The following is a 21,707-nucleotide window of genomic DNA, read 5'->3' as shown; positions in this document are numbered from 1 at the left end:
AAGTATCCTTTCTGTACTCTTTACTATTCTTTAGTACAGCTTAGTTTAGTATTCTTTAATATAATATAGTATCTTAAATATTATAATATACTAAATATACTTACATATTATAATACTTAAATGTTATAATATAATATAAAACTATGACATAGTATCTTCAATATAATATAGTATCTTAAATAAATAAATATAATAGTATCTTAATATAAATTAGCAGCATTCTGAGAAGATGGAGTCAGATCCATCATTCCCTCCTGCCATGAGGGCAGCCCACAAACACATCAGGTGCCCAGCCCTTGTCCCCACCTGAATTGTTTGTGTAGCAGGCTCGGTGCAGCTTCCCGCTGTAGAACTCCAGGCCGATGATGGCAAACATGAGGATGGCAAAAAAGAGCAGCAGGCCGATCTGCAGGAGAGGCACCATGGCCTTCATGATGGATTTCAGGACAATCTGCAAGCCTGGGAGAGGAGAGGAGATGAGAGAAAGGGCACAGCTCAGAGCAGCAGTGCAAACCCCCTTCCAGGGACTCATCCATCCCAAATCTGGCAGGAGGAAGACAGGGAGCAGAGAGGATGGACAGCCAACAGGGAGGTGCAACAGGCCAGCACAGCCTGGAGGAGCCCTCTGGGCAGGAGGATCCTGGAGGAAAGCAGGGGAAGGAAAGCCAAGCTACAGAGCAGCCTCCAGCAGAGGTTGTTTCTGGCCCCCACTCCAAAGTCTAGCCTGTCCTTGCCCCACCTGGACTTGGTGGGACATGGCTTGTGCATCTCTGTCCCCCTTGTTGCCCCCAGGGCATGGATCCAGCCCTGCCAGTGCCCAGGGCAGGAGAGACAGGAGCACTGGTGCCAGCAGCAGCTTAGTTTCTTTATTTATCCCTGTGCCAACAGATGAAATCTTGCAACAAAAAGGGAAAAAAATCCAAAAAACCAAGAAATCTCCCCTGAACAAACCCCAGTCCTGAAAGGATCCACCCACTGCCATCTGGCCAGGGAAGAGGAGCTGCCAGCGGGCTCTGCAGGGGACAGTGCCACCCAGGGACACCAAGTGCTGCCACCTTTGAGCCCCCACTAGATGGAAAGGTGGAATCGACGCCTCAGGTTTGAGCTTTTATGTTTTTCAGATTCTGTGCTGCTTTAGTGTGTGGGTCTGGGCTTCATATGAGGGGATGGTGAGCTCTGTGCACAGAGCAGGGAGACAAAACAATTCCTGCTCTAGCTGGGGACCAAGGACAAATGATCCAAATCTCAGCCCAAGAGCACCAACACTGTGGGCTGAAGAGAGAAAAACAAGCAGGATGGGACTGCATGGGCTAAAGCTGGAATAGGACAATTAACTCCAATATGCAAATGGAGCAGAACTTATAAAAGTGTCAGACCCCATGACCAGTGGTCCAATTTTTGTGACCATTTTGGTTCATCTTGGGTGCAGCCCTGGCTGGGCTCTTGTGCTGCCCAAGGTGGATCCTTTGAGGCCTTTAATAAATCCCTGCTTCATTCTTTAACTCTGTCCAGCCTCTGTTCCAGCTCAGCCTTCCCAAGGCATCAGGACAAGGTGGCACAAGGACCCCTCTCCCCCGAGGGCCATCAGGGACAGATGCAGACCCCCAGGGAGGGAATCAGGAGGATCCAACTTACTGGGAATGCCCGAGACGAGCTTCAGCGGCCGGAGCACGCGCACGGCCCGCAGCGTCCGCAGGTCCACGTGGGTGTTGAAGTGTGTCCCGGCCGTGGCGAGGATGCTGTGGGCACACAGGGACAGAGCACAGTTAGCCCAGGGAAAGCCCTTGGCCACTTCAGTGCCGTGGTGTCAAACCAAGCCAGGGGGAAGCCATGAGATTGAGAGTGCTGTGCTCTCCTGGCTGAGCTAGCCGCGCTACAGCCCACCGAGAGGACTTGCTGAGTTTGTCATCTCTTGGGAGCACCAAGAGGTTTTATTGTGTAATACTGTTCATTTTTTGTGCTTGTGCCTGTTAAATAAACAAGTTTTTCCCACTTTCCTCCAAGGAAATCTTTTCCTGAACCAGCTGGGGAAGCCATGAAGCTTCTCAAGCCATGTTCCTGGGCAGGGACAGAGATTCAATTCCTCCCAAAAGAAATTCGATGGTCAAACCCAAATTCATGGGCAGCTGTGACCAGACAAAGGCACACAGGGACCCCTCAGCCCCAGTAACTCCCTATCAGTGCCCCCCACGCCCCAGGATGGCTGGGGACAGCCCCATATCACCCACAGATCCCATCTGGGGTCTCAGGGATCATGCAGGACCCCTCCCAGGAAGGTGGCATGTGGGCCAGGAGCAGCAGCTCAGGGCTGTGAGTCCCTCCCCTCCGTGCTCCTGTGGCAGCACCTCCAGCCATCAGCTGCCCTGGCTTTTTCCACACATGGAGCTTCCTCAGAGTCCCACCTCTGGGATTGCTGAGAAGGAGCCCAGAACCTTGCACACATTCCAAAATCTATAGTAATGAAAGTTTGATGACCTTGGAAGGCAACCAGCAGGCACAGGAAGGACTCCAGAGGTTTTCTTTTAAAACACAAAGATTTTTTTTTTTTCCCCAAGCCCATCTCTGGAAAACAAACTGGGGCAAGGAGGGAAGCTGGTGCACACTCAGTGCAGCAGTGGAAACACTCAGGGCTCCTGCACCTGCTCTGGGATGCTGAGGGATGCTGCACCTCAGGGATGCTGGCAGAATCCTCTCCCATCCAGGCTTGGTCCCCAGGGGCTGGGAGAGGAGCAGAGAAGGGCTGGGAGAGGAGGGGATGGGGAGGAGAACGGGACAGAGGGAGGCAGCAACCTCAGGGTTGTTTGCAGCAATCCAAAAACCGAGGGAAATTGGGTCATTGTTCCACTAATTCATCTAATTACAGGCCAGAGCAGCTCTCTGGCGTGCTGAGCAATTAGCACTGTTTCTCTCACCCTCTCCCTGAGGTACAGCAGGTACCAACCTGTCCCTCCAGAAAGGCGGCTGGGTTTCCTAGGATACCCTGGCAGCTCTCACATCTGCAAACCGGGTTGTTTCAGCTCCTTTCCCCAGCCTCCTCTTCCTCTCTGCCCCACAGCAAGGCCCCAGCAGCAGTGGGATGCATCACTCACAACCCCCTGGGTATCACACTGCTTATCCCTGATATTTACAGGGATCTTTTACCCTTGCTGGCACTTTCCACACCCAGTCTCAGTGCCCCAGCCCGTGCCCAGCCCCTGCTGCCCACAGCACAGGGGAGACAGGAGAGCAGGAAAGGGACTTAATTAAGTCAGGAGCAGCCAGAGCCTGGGGAGAGCTGTGCTGTTAAATTGGTTGTAAGATCAAAATCAATAAATATGATAAAGCACGGCCGCTCAGCAGCACGAGGGAGGGACAAAAGCCCCGTCACTTGCCACCCCTTCACCCACCCTGCCAGCAAGAGCAGGGTACCCCAGTGCTCCCCAAAACGCCAGCACAGGGGACACACTGTGCCAACACCGTGCTGGAAAGCCTCCTTCAGCTTTTGCTTCTTGTGTCTCAGCCCCTGGAGTGGCACCAGCCTCCCAAAGGGGCAGGAGCAGCCCCAGTGCTGACTCCAGCCAGGACAGAACCACAGAATCCCAGAATAATGAGGTTCAAAGAGACCTCCAAGATCATCAAGTCCAACCTGTGCCCTTACACCTCAACCAGACTGTAGCACCAAGTGCCATGTCCAGTCTTTTTTTAAACACATCCAGAGATGGTGATTCTACCACCTCCCTGGGAAGAGCATTCCAGTCCTTTATTATTCTTTTGGTGAAAAATTTTTGTCCTAAATCCAACCTATACCTTCCCTGACGTAGCTGGAGACTGTGTCCTCTGGTTCTGTCAGTGCTGCCTGGAGAAAGAAACCGACCCCCAGCTGTCTGCAAACTCGCTTCAGGAAGCTGTAGAGAGCAATAAGGTCACCTCTGAGCCTCCTCTTCTCCAGGCTAAGCAACCCCAGCTCCTTCAAACATTCCTCAGCAGCTGAGGAGCTCTGGGAGGCCAGGGATGCTCCTGGGCAGGATGCAGGCTGCAGGCTCCAGCCCATCTCCCACAGCAGAGCAGCACTGGGATGGGCAGCTCTCTTCCCTCATCACAGAGCCACGGTGCCACACGGATGGAGCTGTGTTGCAGTGTGATTTCAGGGTTTACCCCAGAACCCCGGGTCTCTTCCCTGAAGAGTCCCTCCCAGGTGTGTCAATCATCCCTCTTTTCCCCACCCTGACCCCTCCCAGCATTGTCAGTCCTGGACTTCCAGAAGGGCATGGAGCGATTGGCAGATTTAAAGGATGCCCTCTACCCCTGGAGGGACATGGGGCCATCCAGGTGTCCTTTGTCCCTTAAGTACCTGGTTGGTGGCTCCCTACCCCTTCCCTGTCCCTCTCCCCAGGGTTAAAAGGAGCAGCAACCACGGGCTCAGGGAGTTCTGTTGGAGCTGGTGCTGCATTCAGAGGCCTGTGGGCCAGAATAAAGCTCTGGATCCAAACCCTCCATCAGAACCGACTCCTTTCCTTCACCAGTGTCTGTGGGGTGAAACACCACACACCCAGCCGGCCAACAGTGTCTGTGGGGTGAAACACCACACACCCAGCCGGCCAACAGTGTCTGTGGGGTGAAACACCACACACCCAGCCGGCCAACAGTGTCTGTGGGGTGAAACACCACACACCCAGCCGGCCAACAGTGTCTGTGGGGTGAAACACCACACACCCAGCCGGCCAACAGTGTCTGTGGGGTGAAACACCACAGTTGCCGCTATTTGGTTCAGCCCCAAGGGCCAGACAAGCCCAGGCACATCCCATCTACGATATTGGTGACACCAAGAGAGGTGGAGCCCTCCAGGCCCTGGGCCAGGAGCAGCACCCGGCTGCAAAGTCCTCGGCTAACCCAGATTTGTGTGAAGGGCTCCGGAGCCTGGCTGAGCCTCCAGGCAAGGCTCGGGCGATTCCAGGGCACTCCTTCCCCGCGCTCTAAATTAGCTGCTAAGAATGGGACTCCTCTGTGACAGGCAAGGTGACATGCTCCTTGTCCTCTCCGGGGGACAGGGGACATTGGGAAGGAGGTTTGGACAGATCACCAGACCGAGGCGGTGGCACTCGCAGCTGTCACCCAGGCACTGACAGAAAGCTGACCCAGGTGTGACACAGGGGCCTGCACATCCTCCTGCAGGCAGCCAGGGCAGAGGGCACTCTGATCCCAGCCAGCCCAGAGCCTCTGGGCAGCCCTACATCACCCTCACACCCAATAAAGCGGCTGGGAAAAGCAAACCAAGCTTCCAGGCACGCCAGCCTGGCTGCTGGCTGCCTTTCCCAAGCCCTTCTGTGGCTGGAAGTTACACACATCCCCTCTCCTGGATAACTTTTCCCAAGCCCTTCTGTGGCTGGAAGTTACACACATCCCTTCCCCTGGATAACCAGGCTTTGCAGGTAGGCACAGGCATCAGTGCTGATTATAAATCCAATGCTCCAAACACACCTTGCTGCTTTGGACTTCAGCATATGTCACCTGGCAATTGTTTATTAACCCTCTAGCCATGCTTTTTTATTAATAATTTATTTTTTTTATAAACTCTATCAGCCAGAACTTTCTGAATTAAAGTTTCTTACAGCTCCTGAGATGAGACTCGGGCTGTGACAGACCTTTGTGCTGCCACAAGGCAGGAGCTCTGGTATCTGTAGAACAATTTAAACCCTTTTCGATCACTTACAATATCCACGTCTGATGTGCTAATAATTATTCTTTATTTTTAGGCAAGGACCCAAACTAAAATTACATCTCACCATCCAAGTTATTTGAAAAAAGCTGCCAGATTTAGGCTATAAAAATCCCAATGATCTCATGCTTTTCATCATATGTACTGGAGGAAAAAAAGAAGGGGAAAAAAAAGTGAAGGCGTTTTTATAGGTCACCCAGGCAAAGGGGTTAGTTTTACTTCTGAGGAAAGGGGGAAGAGAGACTTCAGGTGGAGAAAAGAGCAGAGAGGAGCTTTTGGAAGGATGCAAATGAGAGAGGAGGCAGGATGGGAAATATATGCTAATCCCCCGAAGTATAATTGAATAGTGAGCAATCACCAGCAGACAAAAACCCTCTTTCAGGAGAGGAAAAAAAATAATAATCCATTGCTTTGTGTTTGCAACCAGGATGATGATTTGATTTTATTTATTTGGAGGCTCTGGGGAGGAGGGTGAGCTCCCACTGGGGCCACCACACCTGCGAGATTTGGGGCTGGGCAGAGCTGGGCTCAGCCCCCATCTGAGCAGAGAACACACCCTCGCCTCCAGCTGAGGACCTGCACCTTTAGATCTCTTCCTCCAGGGGTCAAAAGAAGGAAAAAAGCCCCAAGAATCCTCTCATTTTAAAGGATCCCCTGCTCTTTGGGACCATGAGGAATAAAGAACAAGTGATGCTCGACAACGCTGCCCACACAAAGTCAACACTGAATTTGGGTGCTATCCCACTCTGCAGCAGCCAGTGTGGCCCCTGTGCCTGTGCATTGCTGGGCTCCCATCCCTATCATCCCATGTCATCCCATCCCATCCCCATCATCATCCCATCCCATCCAACCCCATCCCATCCCCATCATCATCCCATCCCCATCCCATTATCATCCTATCGCATCCCACCTCATCCCATCCCATCCCCATCCCATCCCATCCCCATCCCATCCCCATCCTCATCCTATCCCATTCCATCCATCCCATCCCCATCCCCATCATCACCCCATCCCCATCCCCATCATCACTCCATCCCATCTCATCCCATCCCACCCCATCATCATCCCATCCATCATCATCCCATCCCAGCCCCAGCTCTCAGCCATAAGGAACAGCACACAGAACTCAGGCCACGCTGCAAAGAGCTTCACATCAGAGACTCCCAGCAAAGTCTGAACCCCAAATTATCAGACTGACCCTCGATTCACCCCTCCCTGACTCCAAACTGAGCCCCCCTCAAGCATTCCCCTCTGCTGAAACTCACACAAACTGTCCCAGCAAAGGGTGTGCTGGGTGGAGAGAGGCATAGGCTGAGACAGACTAATCTCAGCCCAAAATCTGGGGCAGGCAGGGTGCTGGCTGGCATGCAAATTAATATTTATAATTAAGTGGAAAGGCCCCTGAAGGCTTGCACTGCCACCTGACTCTAGGAGGGAGACTACTTCATAATTAATACACTGGTCAAACAGCTCATAGAAAGTGAGTTCCCTGATGAGCTCACCCCATTCCTGCCCTGTTTGGGGGTGAATCAATGGGGTGAATCCGTCCCTGCCCTCTCTGCAGGCAGCATCATGTGCAGCAGGACGTCCTCACAGTTCTTGGGTGCCAACCTGGCTCGAGGCAGGGCCAGCAGGGTCAGGTCACCTGCTCTGAGGATGGCACAGCACAGCACAGCCTTGGGGACACCAAGGGACAGGGACACCAGGGCCAAGTCCCACCCTTGGCACAGTTCAGAGCAGCGTCAAAGCCTCCACCACCTCCTCTTGCTCTTTCTAGGTTTTGGGGCTGTGACCCAGGTGGATTGAGCTGCTGCACAGCTCCTGCTCCTGCCCCTCCCAGCAGCTTGGAGAACTCTGCATGGGCACAAGTGACTCCCTGAGAGGTGTGATGAGGCCGAAGGACAAAATCTGCCTTTACCAGCCTTTGATCTGGGGGGTGAGATGATCCCCCAAGGCCACCCCTTCCTGGGGAAGCCCCCAGGATTTGGGGCATGACTGTCCTGGCCCCCATGGGTTGGCCAAACCCCACGTCTCCCTCCTTCCTCCATCCCCACACTGCCCCTCAGCAGACAGAGGATTTGGCAGGGTGAGAGGGCACTGATAAAAGTGCATTTGCACACACAGGACCTGGTGGAAAGCTAAAGCCACTGAGGGCAGACAGGAGAGCTGGCCCCACGGAGAAACAGAGAAGGGCTGATCACAGCAGGGCTGTGCCAAAGGAGGGGCAGGAGACCCCAGAGCACCCGCCTGTGTGAGCCCACCTTCTCACCGAGGATGAGGAGGGAACAACCCCTTTCCTCAGGCCATGCCCCCCCACGCCATCTCCCAGAGGAGGGCACGTGGCAGTGCCAAGAAGGACAATGAGGGCATCCCCCAGAGCAGGGGCTCTGCCAGGGTGCCGGGGTGCAGCAGGAGCCCCCGGGGACCGGCAGCCACGTGGGAGGGGCTGACTCACTCTGCGGCTTCAGGGAACCAGTGGGGTGGGGAGGATGGAGCCGGGATCGCGTGAGCGGCACGCGGGACGGATGCTGCGCTGGGAGAAGGGGGTGCCTGGCTCCCCCAGAGCCAGAGCCACAGCTCTGCCTGCCCAGCTGGTGCCTCAGGTTGGAGCTTTTGTAGTTTTCAGATTCTGGGCCACTTTAGTGTGTGAATCTGGGCTTCATATGGTGAGCTCTCTGCACAGAGCAGGGAGACAAAACAATTCCTGCTCCAGCTGGGGACCAAGGACAAATGATCCAAATCTCAGGCCGAAAAATTGTAATTAGACAATTAACTCCAATATGCTAACAGACCAAAACTTACAAAAGTATAACACCCCGTGACTTGCTGTCCATTTTGTGGCCATTTTGGGTTGTGCTGCCCAAGGTGGATCTATTGAAGCCTCCTCATAAATCCCTGTTTTATTCTTCAGCTCTGTCTAGTCTCTGTTCTAGGTCAGCCTTCACAGGGCATCACAGGGATCTCCACCCCACCATGCACAGCAAGGGGAAGGCTTTTCCCTCCTCCCCAGCCTGTCCCCTGACCCAGCCAGGGAAGCTGTGCTGCCCTTTGTGCAAGGTGCTGGTCCCAGGGCCATGGCATATGGCACATGAATCATTCACCAAGCTGGGAGATTAATTATTCATCCAAACGAAAGACCAAACATTTTACTAATTGTCCTGAAAGGAAAGGGCTGGGAAAGGGGGCAGGCATCAGGTTGGATACTGTCAACATTCATTAAATAAAAAGAAGGAAAGAGGGGGGGGTAAGTCTTGTCTGGTGTGATCAAAGTATTGCTGGGGTTGGACCTGAGGTTGTCTCTTTGCTGGTTTATCCCTAGAGCACAGCACTCCTTGTAGGGGCTCAGGCTCCAACCACATCAGGATGCTGCACTTGTGCTCTGTTTCCACACTTGTTCTCCAAAGCTCATATCCATTCCCGCAAGTTTCCTTGCCTGGGCGTGCCCTGCACTCCCTGGGTCAGGGGAATGCAGGTGTGGGGCTGTGGGAAGAGCCTGTTCCCAGCCCAAGTGTGCTCCCACACCCGTGGGGCCAGCATCCCAAACCACCAGGGCAGGCAGCACCTCAATGTTCCCTGATGCAGCTGCTGCCAGCGCCTGGTCAAGGATCCCCTTCCATCTCTGGAACTCCAAGACTGAAAAGAGCATCCAAACCCACAGAACTGGGCTTGTGGAGGTGCACTAAATCCCTGAGGGCAAAACATCCCTGCCTCTCCCACGGGGGAGCTCAGGGGGAACTGTGAAAAGGGAACTTCCCAGGGCAGTCATCTCAAAACCCAGACAGCATCAAAACCAGCAGAAAAGCCAAGCTGCCCTCCTCATCCCTGGGCTCACCTTGCAGCCTTGGAATGCTTCCATCCTGCTTCCCACCAGCCACAGCAGGAAATCAGGGATGCACAAGCATGCACAGGATTTCCCTGGGAGCTCAGAGGGAGACACCAGGCTCACAGCTGCTGCCTGGGCTTTGGGACAGGACTTGGAGAGCCAGGCTTTCCTGCTCTGGCTTTGCTGAGGGCACGGCAGGCAGTGCCAGCAATCCTTCACTCCTGCCTTCCCTTGGCCACGCTCCACCCCACAAAACCCTTCAATGAAAACCACCGTGCCCAAGGGCTTCACAAAAGGCACCCAGGTGCAGAGGGTTGTTAAACCCTCCCAAAAACCCTGGCAGTAGATCTTCCTTTTAGTGACCCTGGGGTTTTGATCCAGCTTTTACAGCGGCTGCTTCCCCAGCTCCCGAGCAGAACAACTTCACAAGGGCCTTTTGATTCACATTTGGGTTTTTTTTCACCCATTGTGAGCAGCGTTCCCCCACCCCTTCACCTCTCACGTGTTATTGTATTGCTGCTATTAAAAAAAAAAAAAAAGCCAGTGGTGCTTTGATAATGCTCAGGCACTGGAGTGTGTGAAGCACACACCCACCTGGATATTTGCAGAGGGAGTTTAACCCTTCCTGTTCCATCTAGCAGGGGACAGGACAAAGCAGGCAGCTGTAGGGTCCTTGTGCTCTGTTCCCAATGGCATCCAGGGAGCTCATGCTCCAGCTGCTGGTGGCTGAAGCTCTTTCAGCCCCACTTTCTCAGAACCACCAATTAAGAGGTCACCAACCTTCCCCTGCCCTGTCTGACCATTTCTGAGCCATTTTCCCTTTTGGTCCAGGGTCACACTGCATCAAGAAGGTCCCAAATCCAGCCTCAGCACCCAGCTGGCTCTGGCTCTCACAGAGACAAGGTGAGCATCCCCAAACCCCAGGGGAAATGCAGATGTTCCCCTCGCTGGTTCTGCCTCAGAACGAGTAAAGATATTTTATGCACACTTTCATATAAAATTATTTTTAGCTGGAGGAGAACAGGCTGTTTTTTCAGGCAGCAATGATGATTTGGAAACCACAGGTTACAAAGAGAGCAGGTTTACAAATGCGACTATTAGTTCCCCAGTGGAAGCTTTAGCATCAGGGAGTTTTAGGTGGGTGTTGATTTCCACTGAGATGGAAAGAAAAAAAAAAATTGATTTATTGACAGAAGAAGCAAACACCAGTTGAACTCTAGTCAGTGCCATCCACTCCTGCACAAGGTCCCAGGAGGCCACTCATGGGAGAAATCCCTCATTAGGCTTATTTCCAGCAGGGAGAGGGTGAAGAAAATCCCACTGCTCACAGAAATCCCAGCATGTGTCTGTGACCATGATGCCACCTGCACCAAGGACCTCTCCCATCAAATACACAGCAAAAAATGATTTCACTTGCGCTGAGGACCTCTCCCATCAAATACACAGCAAAAAAAAAATTCCACCTGCACCAAGGACCTCCATCAGATACATAGCAAAAATTTATTCCACCTGAACTAAGGACCTCTCCCACCAGATATATGGCAAAAAGTGATTCCATCTGCACCAAGGACTTCTCCCATCAGACACATGGCCGGAAATTATTCCATCTGCACCAAGGACCTCTCCCATCAGATACATGGCCGGAAATGATTCCACCTGCACCAAGGACCTCTCCCATCAGACACACAGCAAAAAAATTATTCTACCTGCATTAAGGACTTCTCCCATCAGACACAGGGCAAAAAATGATTCCACCAGCGCCGAGGACCTCTCCCATCAGATACACAGCAAAAAATAAGTCCAGAAAGGAGCAGTAACACCCTGTGTCACAGCTGGAGGGACGAGGGCCAGTGAGTGTGACGCTGGCTCCCTCTGGGTGGGATCCTGGGATGGGTCCTGCTCACATGGATGTTTTCTCGGGATGCACCAGCATCCAAACCCATAAGCACACCCTGAGGCAAGCACCACCCTGCACTTCCGATCACAGCATCCCCTCCACCACAGCCACAACCTTCCAGTAAGCCACAACACGATCCCCACGACCACCGAGTCTCCCCAGTCTCCACCCAGACACTTTTACATTCACCAGGTTGGAGCCGCAGAGGCGATCCCGAGGCTGCGCCGCCCGCCCGCCTTACGCAACCGGCACGGAGCGAGCCGCCAAGTGCAAACCTTCTCCCACAAGCTGTTTGCAAGGCATTTGCCAGCCAAGGATTATTTGCTGCAGGAATTTGCCAATAATTCAGCGGATTAAACAGGCTGAGAGTTTCCTGCATGGGAGGCGCAGCCATGGCACCGAGGAGCAGCAGATTTGGGAGCAGCAGATTTGGCAGCACTGCAGGGCAGAGGCAGGAGATGGACAGAGAGAAGGAGCCCCTGACCTGCTGCAGCTGATCCCAGTGACCCCAAAGCCAGCCCAGGGTGCAAATCCATGGGTTGCCTCCTCCACCCTCCAAGATATGACCGAATTTGCCCCAACAGGTCGGTGGGGCAAAGCCAGCCGGTGAAGGGGCATTCCTTGGGTTCCACTCTGCTGAGCCAACACCAGGACCCAGGGGGGGTATAAATGGTGGGGAAGCAGACACTGGAGAGCTGCACCCCGTGACTGGCAGTGCTGGGGGGGACACAGGCCCCTCCTGTCGGGCTGGGCAGCACGGAGCTGGCAGCCCTTCATGGGCAGTTGATTCCCTGGCACGGGGCCCGGCTCAGCCCAGCAGCGAGAGGAGCTGGCGAGGCTCTGCCAGTGAGTGATTGCTGAGCGCTGACTCAGCACCTGCTCGGGCACAGCAGCGAGCCCAGAGCCGCGGGGAGAGCAGGAACAGGGCCCTGGTGAAGCCTCCTCCCAGCCCAGGGCTGCCCCAGAGGATGCCCAGGTCAGGATGAAGGTGATGGGCATTTCCCAGCCCCCCGTCTGCTTCCTGCACACTCAGCCAGAAGCCCCTCTTGTTGCTACCAATGTGTGTCCCATGCTGTCCCCAGAGGTGTGAGCACCTGTCCCCAGGGATGTGAGCACCTTTGCCCGGCCCAGGAGCCACAGAACCCTCTCCGTGAGTCGCTCTGCAGATGTGGGAGAGCAGCAGCCTCCCATGTGAGGGCTGCACCTCCCACAGGCCGCCTGCTCGCTGCCCATCAGACACCCACCAGCACACCCTCCATCCTCAGCTGACGTGGTCCCACTCCCCAGCAAGGCCATCCAGGTCCCCACTGGACCAAGGGAGTGAGAATGTCCCCAGCCACGCTCTCCTCGAGCCTCCTGTGGTGCACAGTCCCACCACCAGGGACAAGCAGCACCCACCACCACACCCCAGCAGAAGCAGGCTCTGCATTCCCCCTCCTCCTCCTCCAAACACCCAGGCAGGTGTCACATCCCACATGGTGCCACCAAGAGTCAGGACTGTGCAGCAGGAAGCTCTGTAGAGACCCCCTGGTCACCGTGCCTCAGTTTCCCAGCCAGCCCTGCAGCTGCTCTGCGCCCAGCAAAGCTCACAGAGCACTCAGACCCCCAGGCTCCATCTGTTTGTACAAACAGATGTTTGTACGCACCAAACCAGCTCCTCTGAGCGTGGATTTCCCATCAGCAGGCAAAAAGAAACACCCGCAATCCAGGCACCACCTGCCCTGCACACAGAGAGGGGCCCAGGGGTCACCCTGGCTGGGCTTCTGCTCAAGCTGACTTCCAGTGCTGGCTAACACAGGCCAAATGCCCCTGCGTGTTTCTGTGTCACCAGGATAGCCCAGCACATGGCAAGCAGGACTCAGGTCTGGGCCATGTCCCTGCCAGGTGGCACCAGCAGTGACACGAGCAGCACACGTGAAGCTCTGTGCGCTGCCACCCCCAGCAGCATCACTCCTGCATGCTGGGGTGGTGAGCAGCGTCACCTGGGAGCGTGACCCTACCCCAGACCTCATTCCCAAACCTCCAGCACCAGGGCAAGCCTGGAAAGTGCTTGGGAAGGCAAGAGGAGAAGAGGTTTCCCCCCTCCCCAGGGAGGGTTCGACCAGAATCTCTCCCAGATCACATCCAGCTGCTTATCGGGTCATGCCACCACCTTGCCTTGTATTCAGGTGGGTGACAAGCCACCAAGTGAGGAAAGCTGGACGTGGTGGCCTCAGAGCCAGCCCTACAGCTTGTCCCACCATCAGTGTCCCCAGCAAAGCCAACACAGCACCTCCAGCACATCCTCCCCTCCCTCATCAGGACAACAAAACACAGCTGACAACAGCAAACCAGGGGCTCTCCCCACGTCCTGGAGCTCGTGTCCTGGCCAGGACAAGCCCCCAAGCCCAGGCCAGCCCAGCAGGGCCCCCCCACAGCACTCACCCACTGAGGACCACGATGAAGTCCATGACGTTCCAGCCGTTGCGCAGGTACGAGCCCTTGTGGAACACGAACCCCAGGGCCACGATCTTAATCCCAGCCTCGAAGCAGAAAATCCCAATGAAGTAGGGCTCTGTCTTCTCCTGCCAGGGTGAAACCAGGGAACCAGTGAGAGGGGGAGACTGAGCAAACAGCAGCAGGCATTTCACACTGACCCAACTCGTGTCCCATCCTACCTCCCCCCAGACCCATCATCTCCTCTGGGAGCTTTCCCAGCCCTTCCTCAACCAGCAGCAACCTCAGGAATAAACAGAGGGTGGCTATGACATGCTCAGGTTGCCCACTCCTCCCCTACCCATTTTAAAGGGGTTAAAACCTTCCTGAACCCTTCCCATGGAGAAGGAATGCTACACCAGCCATCCTACACCTTTCCATGCTACACCAGCCCCAGGAAGGCTGGAGGAGCTAGTCCCAGAGGACACCTCCAGTCTGGCCGCCCCAAAATCAGAAGAAATTGCCTGGTAGGGTTGGATGGGTGCCCTTGGGCCAGCTCCCAGCCCAGCAGGGAGGGATGGACACGGGGTACTCACTAATCTCCGCGACATGGGCGTCTTGTCATCCTCGGGGAGGTGCTGCTCCAGGGCCAGCACGATGCAGTTGGCAATGATGGTGGCCAGGATCATGTACTCGAAGGGAGTGCAGGGGAGTTAAGGAGCACAGAAGAGCTGGGTGACACCCCCAACCCCACAGCCCACCCTTGGTTTCACCTGCCCAGCCACTGGAGCTGCTTTCCCCACAGGAACATCCACGTGAAGCCCACCTTGGTGTTGTTTGGAAATGAGAGGAGTGAGAGCCCCCCCAAGATCTTCCTCCCTGCAGACCTGCTGGGCCTCACCACCTCCTCTCCAAGCTCACAGGACACCTTTGTTGGGATGAAAACTCCCATGGGAGACATGCTACTTGTGCAAGGAGCCCAGAAGGCGCACACAAGGTTTGGAGCAGGACCACCAGGCTGGGCTTTGCCTGGAAGAAGGTTTGGCTTGGTCCTTGGCAGGGTCAGGGGGGCTCTCCCTGGCATTCCAGGACTGGCATGCCCCTTTTTCCTTCTCTTTTCCTGCACCCACCAGCAGGAGATGGGGCTCAGAAAGGGGAGGTGTCACAAGGCATGGGCAGCCCTTGTCCTAAACACCCCCGTGGGATGCAGCACCTGCACAGCCTGAGGAGGATGGAGCCTCCCTTGCAAGTCCTGGAGCTCTGACCCAGATCAGCCCACCCTGTGCCCCTGCCAAGCACCCTGTGGGCAGCAGGATGAGCCCAGGTGGCACTGGGAGCTGCAGAGCACTTGGCTGAGCATTCACAGCTCTGACAGCACCTGGGTCTGAGCAGGGTGGAAACTCCCTGTGCAGATGTCCCAGCTCAGCCACACCCCAGCAGGACCCCAAGGGGCAGCAGCACCTTGTCAATAGGACCTGGCTGGACCCTTATGAGCAATCCTAAATCCTTCATTCACGTGTTGGACCCTTATGAGCAATCCTAAATCCTACATCCATGTCTAGGTCCTGGTTGGACCCTTATGAGCAATCCTAAATCCCACATCTAGGACCTGGTTGGACACTTATGAGCAATCCTAAATCCTACATCCATGTCTAGAACCTGGCTGGACCCTTATGAGCAATCCTAAATTCTACATCCATGTCTAGGTCCTGGTTGGACCCTTATGAGCAATCCTAAATTCTACATCCACGTGTTGGACCCTTATGAGCAATCCTAAATCCCACATCCACATCTAGGACCTGGTTGGACCCTTATGAGCAATCCTAAATCCTACATCCACGTCTAAATCCTACATCCATCTGGTTGGAGCAATCCTAAATCCTTCATGAGCAATCCTAAATCCTTCATCCATGTCTAGGACCTGGTTGGACCCTTATAAGCAATCCTAAATCCTTCATCCACGTCTAGGACCTGGCTGGACCCTTATGAGCGATCCTAAATCCTTCATCCAGGTCTAGGTCCTACACAGCCCTTCTCCAGGAGCCCCCCTGGGATGTGGCAGCAGGGGCTGGTATCTGAGGAGCTGAGGAAGGAAAGGGCAGGCTGATGCCCAGGAAAACACCCCAAACTCAGCTTCCTCCTGCCTTTTGATTCATGGGATCGAGGCAGGGACACGGAGCTCTCTCCTGCCTGGCCCAGGGCCGAGCTCTGAGAACAAAGCACTTCCAAATGACAGGGTGGCCATATCTTTCCAACTTCCCATCCATCTTTCCCAATTCTCCACAATGAAAGCCCTGTTGTCCTCAATAACTGAATGTGGAGCGATGCACCCCTGATCCTGCTCCCTCCTTGCCAAAACAGCTCTATTACTGCCACCACTGGCACCAGCAGCCACCAGGGAGAGGACTGCCACCTTCCCCTGTGCAAAGGGGATGTGATCCCACCTGGGATGAAGGAATCATCCACACTCCACCAGCCTAATCTGGCCAAGCCCTTCCCCACCACACCAAAACTTCTCCACACACAACACCCTCAGGCTGACGTGTTTCAGGCAAGGAGGTGTCCAACAGCTCTGGGAAAACGGGTGATTTTCTTTTCCAACCTCATCTTTTGGCCACTGACTACAGTGAAATGCTTTCAACCAGTGGCCCTGAGCCCACGGGCAAGAGAAGACCCCTCAGTGCCAACCATGAGCGTGGCAAAAGGGAAAGCATGGAGTGACCCCAGCCCAGAGAGGCTGGGCAGGCTGGCAAGGCAGGAGCAGGGATGGGCACAGAAACATCCCCAGAGAGAGAGCCAGGAGAGGCAGCCAGGGAGAGCCCGTGGGAGCTGGGATGTGTTTAACACAGGCAGGAAGAGCCAGGAAAGAGACATCCAAGGCATTTAAAAAGCCACTCAGTGAAATTAATGATTGCTACGAGAGAGAGAGGCTGCAGAGCCAGCCAGGCACGGAGCAGGAGCTGCTCCCCCTGCTTGGGCAGGGGGGCCAGACTCCAAAAGTTCTCCTCTGAGGCTCCACACGAGTGAATATTTCCCTGCATGGCTCCAGCAAAGCCCTCTCCCTGCATCCCACCCCTGCTCCATCCACCGGCGTTGGCCTGGCGCCACCAGCCTATCTGCGACCTTTTTGTGTCATTTTCCTGAAAGTCTGCGAGCAATTAGCACTGGCTGAAGAGACAAACAGCGTGTTAGTGGGGCGGGGCAGCAGCTCCCCAGGCACCAGGCACATTTGCCTAGATGAGAGGAGAAGTGTGGGAGCTGTGTGGGAGCGTCCCTCCGTCTGTCCGCCCCAGCATCCCGCACTGCTCCCCTGGGACAGGGAAAAACCCAACTGCAGCAGCGTGGGAGCCCTGCTCAGAAGGGCCTGGGGGGCTCAGGACCACCTGGCCACAACATCTGGTTGAGAGCAGGAGGGCAGTGCACATCTGTCACACCCCTGCACAGGACCACGCTCCTGCTGCACCTCCAGCAAGGGGGTGAACAGAGATCACCAGGGCAAGGAATGAGCTGGAAGGGACATTAAAGACCATCTCGTTCCATCCTGTCATGGACAGGGATGCCTCCCACTAGGCCAGGGTGTTCAGGGTCCCGTCCAACGTGGCCAAGCCTGAAAGGGCAATCACACCCCAAAGCACCGACCTCAGCACGAGGTCACTGCCAAAAGTGACTCCCCAAGCCCCACTGGCCCAGTTTCTCCAGAAGAAACTGGAGAAATCCAGTTTCTCACACCCAGAGCTGTGTGAGACGTCAGCCCCATGGAAACCAGCCCCCATAGCTCCAGCTGTGCCAGGTTTTGAGTTCCAAGAGGAAAGGAACCTCCCAAGGGACAGCAGGAACATCTGGCTGAACTGAGGGATATTTTATACCCACTCTTTACTTCTGCCAAGCAAGCATCCTCCCAGTCAGGGCCACTAGACAACCCTCCATCAGTGCTTTGTTTTCTGCCACATCAGATGAGTAATTACAAAACCTCTCAGCCACCCAAAATGCAGAGTAGCCCTCCAGGCCAAGTAATGAGAGCCCATCTCCCTCCAGCCTTCTCCTCCTCCTCCTCTTCCGTCTGGCTGCTCCTGGAGGATCATTAGGGAGCCGATAAAAATAGGTTTTCTTATTGATTTATCTCCTTTACCCAATGCTCTCTCCCCTGCACCGTTGACTCGTTTCCTTAGCAACTGGGCTGATCCCTGTGCACGCCACACCTGCAGCTCCACGCTTCCCTCGGGATGCCTTTGAGGCAGGGACAGTGACCCCAGGCCATGGGGGCACCCCCTAGGCCACCTGGAGGAGGGATAACCCCATGCCTGGAGCTGGAGCTCCTTGGTGCGTCTGTCAGGAACATCTTCCAGCTGTGACCTTCCTCTTCACCTTCCCTGCCAGCCAGAAGCCCAAACCAGCCCACCCAGAACCCCCGCCTGGCTAAGGCAGGGGGTGAGCCCAGCTCCTGGCCCTGGAGGGGTTTATGGTGCTGGGTTTATGGTGCTGATGGGACACTGACAAACCTCCACAGGAGGCTGAGAACAAGATAAATCCCTCCCCGTATGCAGGCAAGGAGAGGAGCTATGGAGAGATCCCCTCCATCCCAGTCCCTTCTCCCCACTCCTGGGCAGGCAGGTGGGGAAGGAGCAGAGGAGCCAGAGGAGTGAGGCCTTGGGGAATTCTACCTTCCAGTGCCACCAAAAGAGCAGGAGCAACTTAAGCCCTGTCCACGCCTGCATCATCCAGGTTCCAACACCTCCTAGAAAGCCATGTCTCTATTTCCCACCTCTCCCCACACCTCCCTGGGGACTTCCCTGCTGCTCCAAGGGGCTTTCCCTGCCCCTCAGATGTCAATGAGAAAAAGTTCCTACACCTGTGGACTTCATCTTGCAGGTCCCAATCCCAGCACTGCTGCCTGTCCCACGCACACATGGCACGACAGGACCACAGATCCACATCTTCAGCATCCACCCTTAGGATGCCCCACTCCTCCTCCTCTCAGCCCCACACCCCAGCAGGAAAGAGAGCACCTTCTCTCCAAGGCTGTTTTCACAGAAACATGGAATGGGTTGGGTTGGAAGGGGCATTAAAGTCATCTCATTCCAACCCCCTGACACAGGCAGGGACACTTTCCACCAGACCAGAGCTTCAACAATTCCAGGGAGTCCACCACCTCTCTGGGCAGGGGAGGTTTTTGGTTTCCAAGGAAAAAACCATAGTGCCAAGTAGAGCAAAGTCTGTGAGTGGCACTAATTCAACTCTGGGATTCCCCATCCCCACGGCACCTCCCTGGCTTGTCCCTGAGGACACAAGGGATTTCCCTCCACAGAGTTGTGGCCCCTCCTGGCTCTCTGTATCCCTGTGTCCTGCCACAGAAAGCAACACCCAGACCCCAAATCCTCCCACTTGGAACACGAGCCAGCCGCTGTGTGCCTGCTTCACAGAGGCTCAGGGGAGTGTACTTGGCTTGTGCTTGTGTCCTGGAGCACCCAGCCTGCCTCAGCCCCACTGCAGGGACACAGGAGACGCAGGAGACCCCCCTCCCTCTCTGCAGTGCCAGCGTTTACAGCTCCAGAATGCAGTGGTGTGGTTTCCACCAAGGGTTAAAGCCAAGGCAGTGACAGCCAGGAGTCCAACAGGGCAGAGCTGCCCACACTGCTGCCTTTCCCTCCCTCCCTCCCTCCCATAGGGATGCAGGATGCAGGATGTGGGATGCCTGCCTGCCACGTGCAAACAGCTCCATGGAGAAGCGTCTCCTTCTCCCCCACCTCACCCTGGAAATCAAATCTCTCTCTCCTCTCCTCCTCCTTTTTTTTTTTTTTTAAACAAAAAAGGACCACATCATGTGATTTTCCTGCCTTAACATCAGTTTTTTAACTTTGGTTGCCACAGCAACAGGATGCAACTTGGCATCACCATGACAACAGCTGCCTCTGTTTAAATTCACCATCTGACAGGCAGCCTCGCTCTCCCCGGCTGTCAAAAAGATGGACCTGCCATTACACCTACTCGCCCCTCCCAAAAAAAAACCCTTCTAAAATCTGATGAATGGAGGGCACAGAAAACAGCCTGGGAGCAGGGGGAGGGGGGGAAATGTTCTTGGGGAGGGCAAGGATGGAGCTGCCCAAGGATGGCACGACATGGCGCTGTCTCTTCCCTTGGGAAGGCGAGACCTGCTGGAATTTTGGCCGGGGAAAAGCCAAGGTGGAGGAGATGCTTGGCATGGGGGGCTGTGCCCACGCAGCACCAGGTCACAGGGACAGCAAAACAGCTCAGCCACTCATGCGTGTGCTTCCCACTGAGCAAAACCCCCCTGATGATGCTCTGAGGGCACTCCAGCTGCTCCAGGCCAGCCCAACACCAGTTCAGCCCCAAAGGGGATGAGATAGATGAAATCCCTCAGCACAGCAAACATGGACATCCTCTTCCCCTGCCACACTGGGGGTAGGTGCAGTGGACAGGCTGCAGGCAGATGCTGTCCTTGGGGACACAGCCAGAGCCACACAATGTCATCTGGCCTTCCTGGGGTGGGAGAGGGATCTTATCCAGGTCAAATGTGATTAAGCAGATGAGGAATGGAGCAGATATAGATGAGCTGCAGCCCATCTCGTATCCTAACTGAATTGGAGCCTTCCAGGCAGCCAAACAAATGAAATCAGGGTGAAAGGCCTGGCCATCAGCAGGAGGAGAGCAGGCAAGAGGACAAGGCTGCGTTTCCCAAGGAGAAGAGAAGGAGATGTTCCCTACAGCCAAAGCAGCAGCTGCCCCATGGTTTGGGCAGGACCAGGTTTAAAAGAGCAGCTCTAGTGGAGGTTTCCAGCGAGCTTTCCAGCAAGGAACTCGGCAAAGGCTTGCCTCCCATGGAGCTGCATCCCAATCCCAGTTGCTCGTATTTCTCCTCCTTCTCCTCCATGCATCATCCCTATTTACACTGGGAAGCCAAACTGCAGAGGCTGCTGGTTATAATTACACAGTTACCCAGCAGATATCCAGGCCTGAATCACCAGATATTTTTAGCCCTATTACCTAGTCAACCAGAGCTGGATGAAGAAGAGCCTCCACTCCGCCCCGAGCTCCTCTCCAGCCCCTTTGGCTTTCCTCGGTGCTGAGCCCACCCTGACCCACAGCACCAGGGCTGGCCCATCGCCCTCCCAGGGCCAGCAGCTCCCACTGACCATGGCCAAGATCCAGTGCTCTCCTTCCCAAAACTCCCTGGCCCAGGAGCGATGCCATGGGCTCCAGGCCAGGCAGCTGAGGTGCTCACATGGTTTTCCTGGCCCTACCAAAAGGCACTAGCTGCCTGTGCCAGGCTACAACTACAAGGATGGGAACAACGGGCCAGGGGGCCAGGCCAGCCTCACCAAACTCATCACCAAAAGGCCTTGCTCATTCCTAAGCCCTCAAAACTCCAGTGGTGCAGAGAAACCATCCAGGGTGGATAGGTTTTTCTGGGAAAGAGATGGCAGTGGGGCGGGGGACAGGCAGGAACACCGAGCTCCCGCGCCTGGAGCACGCCTGTTCCCAGCACTCACATGGGAATATGTCACTTACTTCTGAAAAAAAAAAAAAACACAAAATGAGCCCATCTCCCTCATGCATTGCAAATTCCAGGGGAGAATAATGCTGGGGAGTTGTGCTCATGTGGTGGTGGTGGTGGTGGTGGTGGAGCTCCAGTCTCTAGGAGACAGCGGCTGCCTGGAGATGAGACATCACGCCGGCACGGGACCCCAGCCCACGCCGCGAGTGCCGGCCCAGTGGCAGCACCCCAGCTCCTTCTGGCTCCCAACAGAAGCTGGAGGGGCCAGAGCCCTCCCACAGCATGCTGGAAAAGCACATGAATAATTTGGCATATTCTGGAAAAGCAGGCAGCCGGCCTGGCCGCGGGCCTGCAGGGGTCGGGC

At 55.2% G+C, this 21,707-nt stretch overlaps 1 protein-coding gene across 1 annotated transcript in view; it reads right to left on the bottom strand.

Annotated features, from left to right (window-relative positions):
- The window catches only part of CACNA1E (calcium voltage-gated channel subunit alpha1 E), a 90,501-nt gene that overhangs the window by 67,430 nt on the left and 1,364 nt on the right, over window positions 1-21,707 (bottom strand). The window contains exons 2-5 of the mRNA XM_031063300.1: window positions 14,427-14,532; window positions 13,840-13,979; window positions 1,636-1,739; window positions 307-459 (exon numbers count right to left, since the gene is read on the bottom strand). Coding sequence (XP_030919160.1) covers window positions 307-459; window positions 1,636-1,739; window positions 13,840-13,979; window positions 14,427-14,532 — 503 coding nt within the window. The remainder of the gene's footprint in view (window positions 1-306; window positions 460-1,635; window positions 1,740-13,839; window positions 13,980-14,426; window positions 14,533-21,707) is intronic.

Source organism: Geospiza fortis, unplaced genomic scaffold, assembly GCF_000277835.1.
Source record: "Geospiza fortis unplaced genomic scaffold, GeoFor_1.0 scaffold506, whole genome shotgun sequence".
Classification (NCBI taxonomy): Eukaryota; Metazoa; Chordata; class Aves; order Passeriformes; family Thraupidae; genus Geospiza; species Geospiza fortis.
Note: the sequence above shows the minus strand (reverse complement) of the source record. Positions and strands in the feature narration are given on the sequence as shown.